The 16,827-nt window shown below is 43.3% G+C and overlaps 1 protein-coding gene across 1 annotated transcript; it reads right to left on the bottom strand.

Moving 5' to 3' along the window:
- Nucleotides 1-8,527: 8,527 nt before the first annotated feature.
- LOC145956456 (uncharacterized) lies at nucleotides 8,528-9,437 on the bottom strand. Its single transcript, XM_083072059.1, has 2 exons — nucleotides 8,957-9,437; nucleotides 8,528-8,682 (listed from the first exon to the last, which is right to left on the bottom strand). Exons 1-2 carry the CDS (start codon nucleotides 9,435-9,437, stop codon nucleotides 8,528-8,530), a joined length of 636 nt encoding a protein of 211 aa, XP_082928185.1.
- Between the last annotated feature and the right edge of the window lie 7,390 nt (nucleotides 9,438-16,827).

The following is a 16,827-nucleotide window of genomic DNA, read 5'->3' as shown; positions in this document are numbered from 1 at the left end:
TTGCACAAATTTTCCTACAGAATAAAAAAAAAAGTCATAGAAAAAATGAGTTAGGCATATAATATATATATATATATATATATATATATATATATATATATATATATTAAATATATAATTAATTAATTAATTAATTTGTAGAAAATATTATTAATATTTAAATTTAGTCATATGTATTGATGTGTTATCAAAAAGTAAAAGATTATAGTGCAGTATTAACATAAAGTTATTTATAAAAGTAATGTTAATAATAATGAAAATGACTAAAGATTATTTTTAATTAACATTAAAATGCAACTTTATGTTTCTTCAATAAATTAAAATTATTCATAATTAAAAAATAAATAATTTAAAAAATATGATAATTTTTTTTACTGGGATTATAGTTATATATATAACACAAATTATAATTAAAAAGTATAATATAAGTACATGTCCATGAACCAATGACTCATCAAGATCAGTTTTAATATTTCATGGACTCCAGACGAAATGATAAAATGAACCCTTATATGTGAACATTTTAAAATGAAAACATTTAATATAAAAATAGGTATTATTTATTTAAGCTTTAGTATATTATTTAGTCCTTGAACTTTTATAAGAATTTTAAATTAGGTTTGTATCATTTTATATTTTTGTAATTTAATTTCTTATATTAGAGATTTGTTTATAATTCATGAAATTTAATAGAATATTTTTTATATTTCCATACTTGAACAACATATTATATTATTATTTAATATCATCATCGACCAGTATTACTTTAATCTCTATTAGTTAAAATTTCTTACTATTCGATAATTCTTAATAGATTGTGAGAATTTTTGTAGGTAAATTGAAATCTACTTAACATAGACAATGATACATGAAATAATAATTTGATGTGACTATAGGAATTATGGGTAGTAGGGTTATCCTTAAACCCCTTTAGATTTCTGATTCATATGTGATTAGAGTGATTATGAACATTCCAAAAAAGTGTTGGATAATAATTTATTTTCTTCTAGAATTGAATATATATATATATACCTTGATTGGATTGTGATGATATAATTCAATTAGCGTTTTTGCTTCATTTTGTGATTTTTAGGGTTGATATGTATGTAGAGCTCTTAAATTGATAATTATAAGATTCTGATTAAGTGTATAGTTAATTGTTAACTTATGAAAAAATGTGTTAATTATCAATTATAGAATTTGTATTTAGAATAATTTTATTGATTTAATAAGCTTCAGTACCCTCAAAATACTTTGAAAAAATTTAAAACCTCAAAAGTTCAAAATTCACAAATGGTTTCTCGTCATATTCGCGTAAGGGAATTAAGATTCACTTAAGCGAATTTAGGATCGAGAGTCTCAGGTAGAACTCATTTAAGCAAATTAATTTCACTTAAAAAAATTGAGTCTCACTTAAATGAGGCATCCTAAATGATTGAATTATGCTTTGTGAATTTCATAGGATTTGTAGCCTTAGATGTTAGATAATTATTAGATGTTAGATAATTAATGATTTTTGAAATCACTTAAAAATAATGTTTAAAAATCAAGATATGATCAAGTTAGTCCAAAAAAGTTAAGTTGTGAGAGTTATTAAATTAATTTGTGTTCTTTATAATTTTAGATAAATAGATGATAAAATCAAGCTTTAAGGCCAACCTAAAAATTTTATATAATTTTAATAGATTTCAAATAAGATAAAGATCAACTTAGTGGGATTAGTATAGAACTACATGTTACAATTGCACCTCGCATAGGTTGTAGTTGTGTTGGAGGAAATTAATGTGCCTTTATGTTTGAGAATTGTACCTGTCTGAGGGTACACTTGTAATCTTTGGGTAAGTGGAGGGCCGAACGAGAGCTTCGAGTGGATACTTCAGAGGGGGGAGGTACCTGCAAAAGGCACTCCGACGCTCAAGTCAGGACAAGCACGATCCTCGAGAGTAATAAATGAACAGTGACGTACCTCATTTTAAGTGACTTATTTATACTACCTTTGATGGGCCCTGCACGTAGTGGGCCTCTTCTAATGCTTACCAAATTAGGTAATACGATGCTAATCGACTGATTATGTCTTAATCGCGCGTTTGCCCTTGTTAATCGTGATCATCGTCTTAATACCTTCTTGGCCCTATCGACTTCTGTTTGAGCTGATAGATAAAGGCTTAGGTTGTCGTTCGTTCTCGGCCTTTAGCCGAGCCGATAGATAGAGTGTTGGGTTGTCCTTCGTTCTCAGCCTTTGACCCGGCCGATGGTATGTCCTGGATCACCCTTAATCTTTGGCCTTTGACCGAGCCAATACACAGGGGTATGTGGAGCCTTATCATGCTGCCTTGGTTTATGTTACCGGTCTTCAGTCGAGCCGAGGTTGCTAGAGTTCTTCTCGGTTTCGGCCATTTGCCAAGCCGATGGTTGAGCCACTAATGATCTCGTGCTTGTTAATACGGCCATAGTCATGTTTAAGGTCCGCGTGGATGTTTGATAGGACAGCACGTGTCGATCCACGTGACCGATACGACCCTTCCGGTACACAAGCCCCCCAGCCTTTAGGAGTGAAACGACGCAAAGGTTAAACATGGTGTTTCAGTTGTGGCGATTGGGTCAGAATGTGAAGAGTTGTAACTGTTGGATTCGCGGCTATTGGGTATTAAATGTGGGAACGTGAAGGGTTGCAACGTTGGGTTTGTAACCGTTGGGTATTAATGATGGGAACGTGAAGAGTTGCCTTTCATGGACCGTTGGATCAAATTGATCCGACGGTGCTCGAAGGGGTGTGTCACTTGAGATCATCACGAGGAAGTCCTATAAATTGGCGTGTGGTGGGGACCCATAGGTACGTATCTCTTATTTGCTCCGCACCGAAATCACATTGAAGGTTTAGTGTTCAAGCACTTTCTCCCACCAAGACCGGTCAAGCTTCACTTTTAGGTACGTTTTTATGGTAGATATGGATGTTGTTCAAGTTGACTCCTCTGGGGATACGGGTGGTTCTGCTGGCACCAGACCTCATACAGAGCCGGATCGACACAGCGTATCGGCCTCGGCTTCCAATGGGTCGGATGATGTGGAAACCGTTTCAGGATTTGAACGTGTCCAAAGCGGGGATGAGTCTTCGTCTGTAATGATCTCTGATGGTCGTCCCGCGACGCATAAGGTCGGATCGGCATCTCGCTGTTTTCCTCCCATAGAGACCCCGGGCTATTCATGGGTGCATGGGGAGGTCGGTAGTGTGTACTCTCATTATACCGACAGGAATTCTATAGTGTTGTTTGTCTCGGCCGTGAAATTCCTGACCTTTCCAGAAGAAGAGGAGCCCTCCCCTATTTTCTTTCAACCATGCCGAAGCGATGGGGGGCGAATCTTGACTTCTTTTATTTGGACCAAGGAACTTGTAAATACCAATAGTTTTACGTATATGATTACATGTTCCGAGACTTAAAGGTGACGCTTCCCTTTGATGATTATTTTGTCGATATTCTGCGGCTTCTGAACGTGGCACCGACCTAACTCCATCCGAACACTTGGGCGGCTATGCAAGGGTTTCGATAGCTATGTTTAGCTCTCGGCATCAAACCCACGCCTCACCTATTTCTTTACTATTACTCGTCTCGGCCGACGAGGAAGGCCAAATGGTTGTCGTTGTTTCGACAAGGCAACTGTTTACTACAACCTTTTACGACGTCCTACAAGAAGTTTAAAGTAGGATTCATCAAAGTGATGATTCGGTCGAGTCTGGGGAATAAGTACTTCTTCGATTCTGAAGGGAGATCAATATTCCCTCTGTATTGGACCCGAAAGCCGCGAAAGTATGACAGGTGCCAAAGTCCCGAATGTCCCCGGAGGAGAGATTGAGTTTAAATTTTTTGGAGAAACTACCTCGACCCTTGCCATGCCGACATAGCAGAGGAGCTTATTGGTATAGTAACTTTCCTACTTATTTGAATTCTTGCGTTATCATTGATTTTGACTACTGATGTGCAGGTATTATGGCGAGCTGCGGGAGTGACGATCTGGACATCCGCAGGTTGATTGGGAGCCGAGTGGCTGCTCCCGCGACAACAAGGGCGTTGACCGAGGGTCGTGCGGGTGGGAATACTTCCACCCCCCAAGGTAGCGCGGCCGGGCCGACGGCCAAGGCGAGAGGAAAAGGGGGCAAAGGCTCGTTGTAGTCCCAAGCTGAAAAAAGAAGGCTCGAGGAAGAGGGTCGACACGCCAAGCAGCAATGGCTGGCAAACCTGGTCGTTCCACAAGGCTTAGTTGGGCCAAACTTTTTGGCGTCTCACGTCAACGCTCAAGATTTCCTGAGCCAAGACCTAACATCGGAATCAGGTCAGGCGGTCCTGGGCCGAATGAGCCCGGCCCAGAAATGGAATTTCTTTTGCAAGCTTCAAGTCCAGGCTGTGGCCTTGGCCCAAAGCATCGTGATGGAACCAAATCCTGAGGCCGAAAAACTGCGCCGGCAACTAGCTGATCAAGAGAAGTCCATGCAAGAAACGTTGGCCACTCTGACCGATGCTCAAACGGCCAATGCTAAATTCCAGGCCGAGATGGACTGTCGGGGGCGTGTTGTCGACAACCTGGCTCTGAAGGTCCAACTTCTTGAGCAATCCTTGAAGGCCGAGACGGAGATGGGGGCTCAGCTGGGTAAAGAGTTAGAAGCTGAGAAAGTTGGTTTCGGGGCCTACAAAGAGAAAGCACGCAACAAGGTACTCTCTCAGCACCAGGCTGGTTTCGCGCAGGCGGCTCGGCAGGCCTCCTTTTTCGGAAGGTTCCCCCACAATTTCTGCCTTGATATGACCAAGGATTTCTTTCGGGGGGAGTTGGTGGACTTGGCAGAGATTCCTGCTAATGAACAGGCCGACGTCGAAGCACCCGCACCTTATCAGGAAAGACCGATTGGCGAAGTGGAAACGGCGTATGAAGAGGAAGCTCCCGAGGGGGGCCCGGTCCAGGGGGAGCCCGAGGTCGGGTCTTGAGCTATTTTTGTTTTTATTATTAGTTGTAATTGGGGGCCGAAAGAGCCTCTTAAGTGTACCTCTAGGCCGATAGAGCCCCTTTAATGAAATTTCACTTGTTTGCTGTCAAATATTGGTTGTAAACTGATGTAATAAGAGAATTCAGCCGCATCTTTGGTCGAGAGAGATCTCGAGAGGGAAGACTTAGAATTTTTAACTTAAGCCGCATCCATGGCTGAGAGAGATCTCGGGAGGGAAGACTTAGAATTTTTAACTTAAGCCGCATCCTTGGCCAAGAGAGATCTCGGGAGGGAAGACTTGTAAATAATTTAATAATTTAAGCCGCTTCCTTGACCGAGAGACATCTCAGGATGGAAGACTTGTAAATAATTTAATAATTTAAGCCGCATCCTTGGCCGAGAGACATCTCGGGAGGGAAGACTTGTAAATTTAATAATTTAAGCCGCATCCTTGTCCGAGAGACATCTCGGGAGGGAAGACTTGAAAGTTAAAAAATTTTAAGAATTTAGACAATTGTAGATATTGGAATGTATATTCAGTGATGAGTTGATGCCTCATTAAAAACCTTGCCGACCAAAAACCCCTTTTTCAAGATTTTATAAGGGGGAAAAAGATCGGTCAAGGAAAAGAGTGCACCATATTAAAAACTTGACATGTAAGTACAATAAGAATTCATTTTAACTGTAATACATCTTCATATGGGTCGAATTCCATGTTCTCGGAAAGACTTTGCCAGACAGTTCCTCTAACTTGTATGCTCTGCTGTTAAGAGTATGTCGTACTCGGAACGAGCCATCCCAGTTTGCTGATAACTTTCCCTCAGAGGGATTGCGTCTTGCCGACCCAGTCGCTCTCCAGACTAGATCACCTTCATTGAAGCTTTGCAGCTTCAAATTGGTCCTGACGCGTCGGCTCATTCTTTGCTTGCATGCCTCGACAACGATCTGTGTTTTCTCTCGTGTTTCGTCCAAGACATCTAGCTCGGCTCGGAGAGAGTTGTCATTGGACTCCTCGTTAAAGTACTACCGTCCAAATGATGGCTCACCAACTTCAACCAGAATCATAGCGTCTGCTCCGTATGCTAGGCGAAAGGGTGTTTCCTTGGTGGTTGATTGGGGCGTACATTGGTATTCCCAAAGAATTTCAGGTAATTCCTCAGCCCATGCTCCCTTTGCCGAGCCTAGCCACTTCGTCAACTCTGTCAATATTACCTTGTTGGCTGCCTCAGCTTGCCCATTTGATTGAGGATGTTCGACTGACGTGAAACGATGTCGGATGCCGAGGTTTTCAAGAAAAGAATTGAACTTTTGGTCGGGTGAATTGGAGCCCGTTATCGAAAATGATGGCATAGGGAATGTCGAAGCGAGTGACAATATTCTTCCACATAAACTTTTGAACGTTGGCGGCTGAGATGCAAGCGAGCGGTTTAGCCTCTATCTATTTGGTGAAGTAGTCCACAGCCACCAAGAGAAATTTGACCTGTCCTTTTGCTACGGGAAACGGTCCGAGGATGTCAATCCCCCATAAGGCGAACGGCCAAGGGGAGCTGATGCTATGCAATTCGGTAGCCGAGGCATGGATAAGGTTTCCGTGCCTTTGGCATTGTACGCACTTTTTTACATAATCAGCACAGTTAGACTTTAGGGTCGGCCAATAGTAACCGGCCCTCAATACCTTGGAAACTAGTGTCCGTCCTCCTGAGTGGGATCTGCAAATGCCTTCGTGAACTTCCCGGATGACATAGTCAGCTTGTTGTTGGTCGAGGCATTTCAGTATGGGGGTGGAGAATCCCCTTCTATATAATTCTCCCTACACGACTGAGTATTGTGCAGCTTGTGTTCTCAACTTCTTCAACTCGCTCGGATCGGCCGGTTCCCTGTTACCAACAATGAAGTTTAGTATGTGGGACATCCATGACTTTGGTGGTTCCTCAACCGACATGCATTCTTGTGTCACACTTGGAGAAGGTAGTTCAAGGTGGATGGTGCTACGCAATTGTCCCAGTTTTCGGCTGCTGGCGACCCGTGCCAATTGGTCGGCTCGTTCATTTTTATTGCGTAAAGTATGTCGTACTTGTACTTCATCAAAACTATCACGAAGTCCTTGGAACAAGTGGTAATATCGCAACAAGTTTGAGTCTTTGACCTGGAAATTATCATTAACCTGTTCGACCACGACTTTTGAGTCGGTCCAACATATCATTTTCTTGACTCCCATTTCATTCGCCAATCTCATTCCAGCTAATAAAGCTTCGTACTCCGCTTGGTTGTTGGATGCCCGACAACCAAAATGCAAGGATTATTCGACTGTGATACCTGAGGGGCTTTCCAAGATCACCCCAGCCTCACTTCCTTGGGCATTAGAGGACCCATCGACGTGCATGGTTCACGACTCGTCTTCAAAGTGTCCTGGTGGGGTTAATTCATTCACGAATTCAGCCAGGTGTTGAGACTTGATAGGACCTCTTGGATCGAAAGACACATCAAACTCCAAAAGTTTGACTGACCATGCCATCATTCAGCCGGCAATCTCGGGCAATCGGTTCAGACAATAACTTTGTGGCTTTGAAAGTATTGTCTCAGCCGTCGCGAAGTGTAGATGAGCCCTAAGGCCACTTTTTCTAACAGTTGGTAGCGTCGTTCGGCTTCCTGCAACGTCTGACTGACAAAGTATATAGGTTGCTGGTGGTTCTAGTTTTCCTGGATCATGATGGCACTCACAAAGTTGCCTGATACTGCCAAGTAGATGACCATATCCAGGTTGCCGACCGGTTTTGATAATATTGGGGGTGCGCTTAGGCGTTCCTTGAACTGCCAGAAAGACTTCTCACACTCCTCGGTCCAGCAAAACCGCTCTATCTTTTTAAGTAGGGCGAGAATAGGCCTGGCTATCTCGGCCAAGCAAGCGAGGAATCGGGACAGTGAGGTGAGTCGACCCGATAGCCTCTGAACCTCTTTCAAATTTCTGGGGCTTTTCATATCCAGGATGGCTTGGCATTTGTCCGGTTTGGCCTCAATCCCTCAGCTAGACAACATGAATCCCAAAAAAATTTCGCCTGAGACTCCAAACACACATTTCTTGTGGTTAAGTCTCATTTGATGTCGGTGGAGCGCCTGGAACACATCGGCCAGGTCGCCAACGTGCGCGGAGACGTTACTTGACTTCACCACCATATCATCGATGTAGACTTCCATACTCAGACCGATTTATTTGCTCAAGATTTTATTCATCAGCCATTGATAGGTAGCGCCGACATTCTTTAACCCGAATAACATTACCTGGTAGCAATAGTTGGTTGTTTCGGTGATGAACGCAGTTTTGTCTTCATCTTGAGGATGCATGCAGATTTGGTTGTATCCAGAGTATGCATCGAGGAATGACATGAATTTGTGACCAGATGCCCCATCAACAAGTTTGTCAATGTTTGGCAATGGGTAGGCGTCTTTCGGGAAAGCCTTGTTTAAGCTGGTGTAATCAGTGCACATGTGCCACTTCCCATTCGGTTTTTTGACCATGACTACGTTGGCAAACCAGGTGGTATAGTGCACCTCTCAGACGAACCGTGCATCCAACAACTTGCCCATTTCGGCTTCGATCGCGGCCTTTCTTTCGTCACCTATTTTTCGCCGCCGTTGGGCGATCAGCTTCGCCTCCTTGCTAATTGAAAGCATGTGGTAGAGGAAATTTGGGTCGATGCCGGGCATATCTGACAAATGCCATGCAAAATAGATCTTTGTTATCTACAATCACTTGTCCGATCAACAACCTTTCTTGTTCGGACAAACCGGATCCCAGGTAAGTAACTTGTGACTCAATTGCTCCTATTTGAAGCGACTGCTTGTCTTCAACGGGCTCTACCTGCTCGTCCTAGTCTACCCGGGGGTCGAGGTCTACAGTCGATTGCTGTGCTACCGAGTGAACGCGTCTCGGCGCGACCGGGGCATCCGGAACTTCATCTTTCAGGCATGGTAATCGCAAACTAGCGAAGTAGCACTCTCTTGCAATTTTTTGATCGGCATGGATAGTGATTATCCAGCCTGATTCTGTTGGGAACTTCATTGCCAAGTGCGGCGTGGAAACAACCACACCGAGTCGATTTAGAGACGGCCTTCCAAGTAAGATATTGTAGGATGTACTAGCGTGAACCACCATGTATTTTACCGAGATATCTCGATACTCTGCTCCGTCAAAACAAAACCTGGTTGATAACCTGATATACCCCTTCGTCTTCACCCGCTCGCCTGAAAATTCGACCAAAGGCTCGTCATATGGAACCAGCTCGGCTTTTGGAATGCTCAGTTGTTTGAACGTATTCCAATAAAGGATGTCGGCCGAGCTGCCTTGGTCGACCAAGGTTTTTCGCACGATACAATTGTGGATTTCAACGCTAATGACCATCGGATCGTCTTGTTCTGGGTCGATGACTTTAAAATCTACTTCGCTGAAGGTTATACTCGGCATTCGACAATGGTGCATTTTTTCTACTGCATATATGGAACGGACTGCTCTCAAATGTCTTCGTTGTGCAGATGAGTGTTAAGTCTCAATTTTACCTCTTTTTGGATGAGACTTATTGAACAAATTCCACTCATCCTTTGAACCATTGCAATATAATTGTTCTCTTTTTGGTTCATTTTGTGTGCAGATATAACTAACCCAAATTCATCTAACAATACCTTAATCCACCTCATTTTTTGTGCAGGTATTGAGGAAGAGTGGAAAGTTGAAGACTCTTAGGATTGGAAATCTAAGAAGCTAAGGAGCAGAGAAGAGGTTCTGCGCCGGGCGCAAGGTGATCCGCGCCAGGCGAGCAAAACAGAGTATCTCACCTCTGGGAGCCATTGCGCCGGGCGTAATGTGAATTGCGCCGGGCTTGTCCTAAGGCAGAGAGTATCTGGAAGGCCCCGCGCCGGGCGCGAAGACTTATGCGCCGGGCGCGAAACCCTAATCTGACTCCCCAAGCTCGTATTTGAATCCATTTTCGGGGGAGAAACCCCCATTCTCACATTGGGCGCCTCCAGGAGCTGCGGAAGGGATTCCCAGGGCTTGGGATCGTCCGTGTGCGGATCTTTCCTTCGGTTCTTCACTTCCTCTTCCATCTCTATTTTGTATTTGCCCTCTTTGTTGAGTGGTTTCACCCATTTTGTGGGGTTAGATGTAACCAACGAATACTATTGTAATCCTTCTGGTTTTTATGATATATATACATGTTGTTTCATTCATTGTTGTTTATGTTTCTATTCTTAATGCTTGCTTTGGATTGATCACCATTTGCATGATTTAAGGTTCCATGGGTATTGGAAAATAACCTTTGAAACTAGTTCTGAAACATATGCCTAGTGGTGATTGTATCTAGGGATAGAGCTTGACCCATTAGTAGTCTTAAACCCTAGCCCGTAATGCGGGTGTAGATATTGGGTACTCAAGGGATTGATATTCAATATCCGCATCTAGGCTCTTTTTCTAAGGGATTAGGTTTGAGTAACTCTTGGGTTGACTAAGCAATGAATTTAACAAGAGATTAAGGACTCATTAGTGTAACGTTTGGTGAAATCTGACCCCACAACCTCACAAAACCATTACCATTTCTACCATTTTCCACTCACAAACCATTATTTATTTATAGCTTTCATTCCAGTAGTCATGCTCTTCGATTCATATACATGACGAACTACAATTTGGAATCATTCTTTAGTCACGAATAGTCATTAAATGCTTATTTTACCTTCTAATCCCTGTGGATACGATATTTTTTTTACTACTTGAACGGCCGATATACTTGCCGTGTTTGAGACCGTTGATGGAATTAAACTAAATTTCAATTATAACAAAAGTACTTCAACGGAAATCTCAACAAGTTTTTGGCGCCGTTGCCGGGGATTAGAATGGCAATTTAGTATTTATAGCTATTTGTGATTTAATCCTTTACTGTTTTTGTTATTCTTTGTTAGCAATGAATTGTTGGAGCTAACCTGTGTACTCTAGTCTTCAGCTTTCTCTTGTATGCAAGGTACTGCTCAAATTGGATTCACCAATCCTTCTGAGTCATTGTTGAGCAATCATGAGATTGCACACGGGGCAAAAAAGGAACAAGAGCAACAAGAGGAGAAGGAGAATCAGAGCACTTCAAGTTGGTCACCGTCAGGCTCGGGACAGTAAACAAGCGCTTCCTGGGAGGCAACCCAGAGATCTGACTTTGTTTATGTGTTTGTCCTTTCATTCTGTTGTAGATTTTAGTGTTAATGTTTGTTATGCATGATTGTTTTGTGTACACGTTGTTTATGTTATATGTTGGTTTGTGGTATGTATTGTTTTGTGTTAGATGTTGATTGTTAGAATCATGCTTGAGTGGGTAAATATAGGGTACATCTTGTTGGGAGTGTGAGGAAGAGGTAACTCTGTATCTAGGTGGAAATCAGGCCTTATCTCAAAGTAAATTTAGGCAAAACTGACCATATCAGGGTTACGCGCCCGGCGCGCTTCACCTCGCGCCCAGCGCAAGACTCGAATTATGGTCTCTGGAACCACCACGCCGGGCACAATTGGAATTGCGCTCAGCGCGACATCAGTCACGCCCGGCGCGATATCAGAGTTGAAACCTCTATTATTTTTTTACTGATAACAAGTCCGGCGCGCCTGTGTCGCGCCCGGCGCGCACTCTCCTGATACCCCATGTTTATCTATTTTCAATCATGCTTCTTTGTGTTTGTTTGTTGTACTTAATTTTGGTCTAAGGATGTTCTTCATCTTGGTTATAACTGCATGGTCATCACTGTGTTTAATTTTTATGCTCACCATGTTCTTTCATGATTATACTCTTTCACCACTTCTGGTTACTAGGACTTTCAGGCATATACTGGATGGCCTGGGGACCAGGCTCCTAAGTTTGGGGGAGTGGAGCTGCTGATGCAGACGGAGCCGTTGATGGTGGAGCAGCCCCTAAAGATGATGATGACCAGACCCCATAGATGGAAGCAGATGGAGCTCACCTTAGTTTGCCTTTGTTTCTTGCAATTTATTTTTCTGTCTTTTATTTTCAGTATTTTAACTATTTTTATATCTATCTCTTTTGGTGATTACTCTGTTGGTTCTTTTTGTGAATATTCTGCTTTAGCATGGTTTTTGATCTTGTTGATACTTGCTTTGCTTGTGGTTGATTCTGGATTGTAGTTTGCTTGATGTTTATAGTGTTTGTACCCTGGACATTTTCAAGTCACATTAGATCTTTAGTTCATGACTAGTTGCATACGGGTTTCAATGTTGATCATAGAACTGAGCTGAGCTTGATAGTTTGTGGATGCATAGCCGGGTGAGGTTTGAGCCTAAACACTGATGAGTGAACTACACTTAGGTTGCATGATAGACTTTGCTTGAGTTTCCCTGGTGGTTTGCTTATGTTGTGCACTTATATGATCAAGGCATTCATACTCCTCTATTTTGTAACCATCTAAGCCAAAAAGCCATCTCCACTCTTCACTTGACCCATACCTTTCTAAGCCTAAACACCACACCTTCCACTTGTCCCAAACCATGAAAAATTAACCATAACCCTTGCTTTGGTTAAGAGAGCAAACTGATGACATCAAATAAGTTTGGGGGAGTTGAAGAATGGGGAATTTTGGGAAGAAGAAAGTATGTGGTCAGCCATTACAAAACAAAATAAAAAATAAAAAATAAAAAAAAAAAAAAAGAAGAAAAAAACAAAACAAAACAAAAACAAAAATATTAAGATGCAAAAATGTAAATATGCATCTCATAAAGGCTAATGGCTTGGATCAGGTAAAGGGCATGTGCCAAATTGTTGTAATGGGGTATGGAGAGGGACATCATTGAAAAATCTTATTTGCTCTCTTAAGCTATAGCACCTTCAATCCTTGAAAAAACCATAAAACTGCTACCGCTTGACCCTGTTTGACCCAGATTGCCCTAATAAAGACCTTGTGATAAGTGTCTGCATTTGTTTTACCACTGGTTTCATTTGGAAACGAAGAGCAAAGTTGAATTATGTGGCGTGAGTAGTAGACTAGAGAGAAACACTCACCCTGATACACTAGTGTGCATAGAGAGAAACATTTTCCTAGTGAGGATGCATACACAGATAGTCATTACTCCTCTCAACTCTTTGATCTCTTTTGAAACCTTTGTTTGCACCTTGTCATGTTCTATTGCAATAATTGTGATTGGAAATTCATCTGAGGTTCATGCTTGCGAAAAAAAGATACAAGTAAACTAGGATGTAGAAATTGACTCACTTGCATTGCTTGTTATCTGCTAGATTAATTACCTTTTGCTTGAGGACAAGCAAGGTTCTAAGTTTGGGGGAGTTGTTAAGTCTCAATTTTACCTCTTTTTGGATGAGACTTATTGAACAAATTCCACTCATCCTTTGAACCATTGCAATATAATTGTTCTCTTTTTGGTTCATTTTGTGTGCAGATATAACTAACCCAAATTCATCTAACAATACCTTAATCCACCTCATTTTTTGTGCAGGTATTGAGGAAGAGTGGAAAGTTGAAGACTCTTAGGATTGGAAATCTAAGAAGCTAAGGAGCAGAGAAGAGGTTCTGCGCCGGGCGCAAGGTGATCCGCGCCAGGCGAGCAAAACAGAGTATCTCACCTCTGGGAGCCATTGCGCCGGGCGTAATGTGAATTGCGCCGGGCTTGTCCTAAGGCAGAGAGTATCTGGAAGGCCCCGCGCCGGGCGCGAAGACTTATGCGCCGGGCGCGAAACCCTAATCTGACTCCCCAAGCTCGTATTTGAAGCCATTTTCGGGGGAGAAACCCCCATTCTCACATTGGGCGCCTCCAGGAGCTGCGGAAGGGATTCCCAGGGCTTGGGATCGTCCGTGTGCGGATCTTTCCTTCGGTTCTTCACTTCCTCTTCCATCTCTATTTTGTATTTGCCCTCTTTGTTGAGTGGTTTCACCCATTTTGTGGGGTTAGATGTAACCAACGAATACTATTGTAATCCTTCTGGTTTTTATGATATATATACATGTTGTTTCATTCATTGTTGTTTATGTTTCTATTCTTAATGCTTGCTTTGGATTGATCACCATTTGCATGATTTAAGGTTCCATGGGTATTGGAAAATAACCTTTGAAACTAGTTCTGAAACATATGCCTAGTGGTGATTGTATCTAGGGATAGAGCTTGACCCATTAGTAGTCTTAAACCCTAGCCCGTAATGCGGGTGTAGATATTGGGTACTCAAGGGATTGATATTCAATATCCGCATCTAGGCTCTTTTTCTAAGGGATTAGGTTTGAGTAACTCTTGGGTTGACTAAGCAATGAATTTAACAAGAGATTAAGGACTCATTAGTGTAACGTTTGGTGAAATCTGACCCCACAACCTCACAAAACCATTACCATTTCTACCCTTTTCCACTCACAAACCATTATTTATTTATAGCTTTCATTCCAGTAGTCATGCTCTTCGATTCATATACATGACGAACTACAATTTGGAATCATTCTTTAGTCACGAATAGTCATTAAATGCTTATTTTACCTTCTAATCCCTGTGGATACGATATTTTTTTTACTACTTGAACGGCCGGTATACTTGCCGTGTTTGAGACCGTTGATGGAATTAAACTAAATTTCAATTATAACAAAAGTACTTCAACGGAAATCTCAACAATGAGGTCGACCCACCCCCTGCGAATCCGCCCGCGATGGTGTTAATGACCCGCTGGGGCTGAGTTGAAGGTTCTTCTTCTTTTCGGCCCCTGGATCTACTGCGCTCCCTGTATAGGCGCTTTTTGGCCCTTTCCCGCTCGGGCTGATCATGTCAGCCGGAGTGATCGGCATACCTGGACGAAGTGGGACGATCAACAAAACCTTGAAGCTTCCCTTGCTTGATTAAGTCTTCAATTTTGTCTTTTAGAGCTGAGCATTCCTCCGTTGAGTGCCCACGATTGCGGTGGTACTTGCATGACTTGGTGGTGTCGGCCCGAGGTGGGGTTGAAGCCCTCTTTGGGACCGCCAAGACTTCAGAGGCAAGGGCTTGATCCAATATGGCCGAACGACTAGTGTTTAGCGGCGTATAATGTGAGTACCTTGGTCCACGGGGGGTTTATCACGGGGGACGAGCTCTTTCGGACGGCTTCGATAGGAATGCTCAACCGGCTTCTCTATCTTGGCCGCTACCTCTACTCTGGCCTAGTTGCGAAACTCAGCAAGTTCTTCCATCTGCATGTATTTGTCGGCGCGACGTCGCAGGTCGTCCATGTCGGACGAGGTTTCTTGTAGATGCTATTAGCGAATGGTCCCAGCTTTAGGGCAGTGGTCAGATGGTGAAGGGCGACGGCCGGCTGGTTTAGGTCTTAGATTTCCAATGCCGCTTTGTTGAATCGGCTCATGAAGGTCCGAAGAGATTCTTTCTTCTCTTTCCTTATGCTCACTAACGCGAGGGAGGTTAGCTGGTGAGGCCGACTGGTGGCGAACTAGATGGTGAATTGGGATGCCAAAGTGTTGAAAGAGTCAATCGAGTTGGCCGGGAGCCGTGTGAACCAGCTCAATGCTCTTCCCTTCAAAGATGTTGGAAAAATTCGACATAAGGCAGCATCATCGGTGGTGTTGAGGGTGACTTGGGTGAGAAAAATGTCGACATGCTCGTCAGGATCTGTCGTTCCGTCATATTTGTCTAACGGGAGGGACTTCTAGTGATCAAGGAGTGAAGTTTGCATGATATTTGGGGTGAAGGGGTGTCGGTGTGTTCCGGTCGGCATATTGTGCACTGGTCGGCCGGGTACTTGGGCAGCCGAGGCATGATTTCCCAGAGCAGTGGCAGAGGTGTGAGGGATAGAGGTGTGATGTCCGAGCGAGTGGAATGACCCTTGAGTATGCGTTCGGGTCGGCTCGGAGGGCTTCCAGGTTGGGTCTTGGTTTTTTAGAGCAGCATTCTCTTCCCTTAAGGCGGTCATTTCCCGCATCTTTTTCTCGCGATTGTTTCATGGCAGCCATCTCCTCCTTCAACTGTCGTACCATCTCCGTTAGGTTTGTCTCGTCTACCACCTCAACGTGGTCCTCGTCGGATCGATGCTCCTCATCGGATCGGTGGTCTTCAGTGTTTGTCCTCCTTGTCTTCGTCATAGTACTTAGTCTGTCTCTTCAAAGCTATCGGTTCGGCCCCACGGTGGGCGCCAAAATGTACCTATCTGAGGGCACACTTGTAATCTTCGGGTAAGTGGAGGGCCGAACGAGAGCTTCGGGTGGATACTTTAGAGGGGGGAGATACCTGCAAAAGGTACTCCGATGCTCAAGTCAGGACAAGCACAATTCTCGAGAGTAATAAATGAACAGTGACGTACCTCGTTTTAAATGACCTATTTATACTACCTTTGATGAGCCCTGGACATAGTGGGCCTCTTCTAATGCTTAACAAATTAGGTAATACGATGCTAATCGGCTGATTATGCCTTAATCGAGCGTTTGCCCTTGTTAATCGTGATCATCGTCTTAATACCTTCTTGGCCCTATCGGCTTCTGCCTGAGCCAATAGATAAAGGCTTGGGTTGGCGTTCGTTCTCGGCCTTTGGCTGAGCCAATAGATAGAGTGTTGGGTTGTCTTTCGTTCTCGACCCTTGACCTGGCCGATGGTATGTCCTGGATTACCCTTAATCTTTGGCCTTTGGCCGAGCCGATACACAAGGGCATGTGGAGCCTTATCATGCTGCCTTGGTTTATGTTACAGGTCTTCAGTTGAGCCGAGGTTGCTAGAGTTCTTCTCGGTTTCGGCCATTTGCCGAGCCGATGGTTGAGCCACTAATGATCTCGTGTTTGTTAATACGGTCATAGTCGTGTTCAAGGTCCGCGTGGATGTCTGATAGGACAGCACGTGT

The sequence above is a fragment of the Cajanus cajan genome, chromosome 3 (assembly GCF_000230855.2).
Source record: "Cajanus cajan strain Asha chromosome 3, NIPB_CcT2T_4, whole genome shotgun sequence".
NCBI classification, from domain to species: Eukaryota; Viridiplantae; Streptophyta; class Magnoliopsida; order Fabales; family Fabaceae; genus Cajanus; species Cajanus cajan.
The sequence above is the reverse complement of the archived record's forward strand: the minus strand, read 5'-3'. Positions and strand labels throughout refer to the sequence as shown.

Excerpts from the sequence above, each read along its gene's own strand:
- LOC145956456 (XM_083072059.1), bottom strand. The coding sequence starts at position 9,437 with ATGCCGAGTATAACCTTCAGCGAAGTAGATTTTAAAGTCATCGACCCA. Across the intron at positions 8,683-8,956 it reads AAGAGAGTGCTACTTCGCTA|ATATGCCCGGCATCGACCCA; the intron begins GTTTGCGATTAC and ends GGCATTTGTCAG.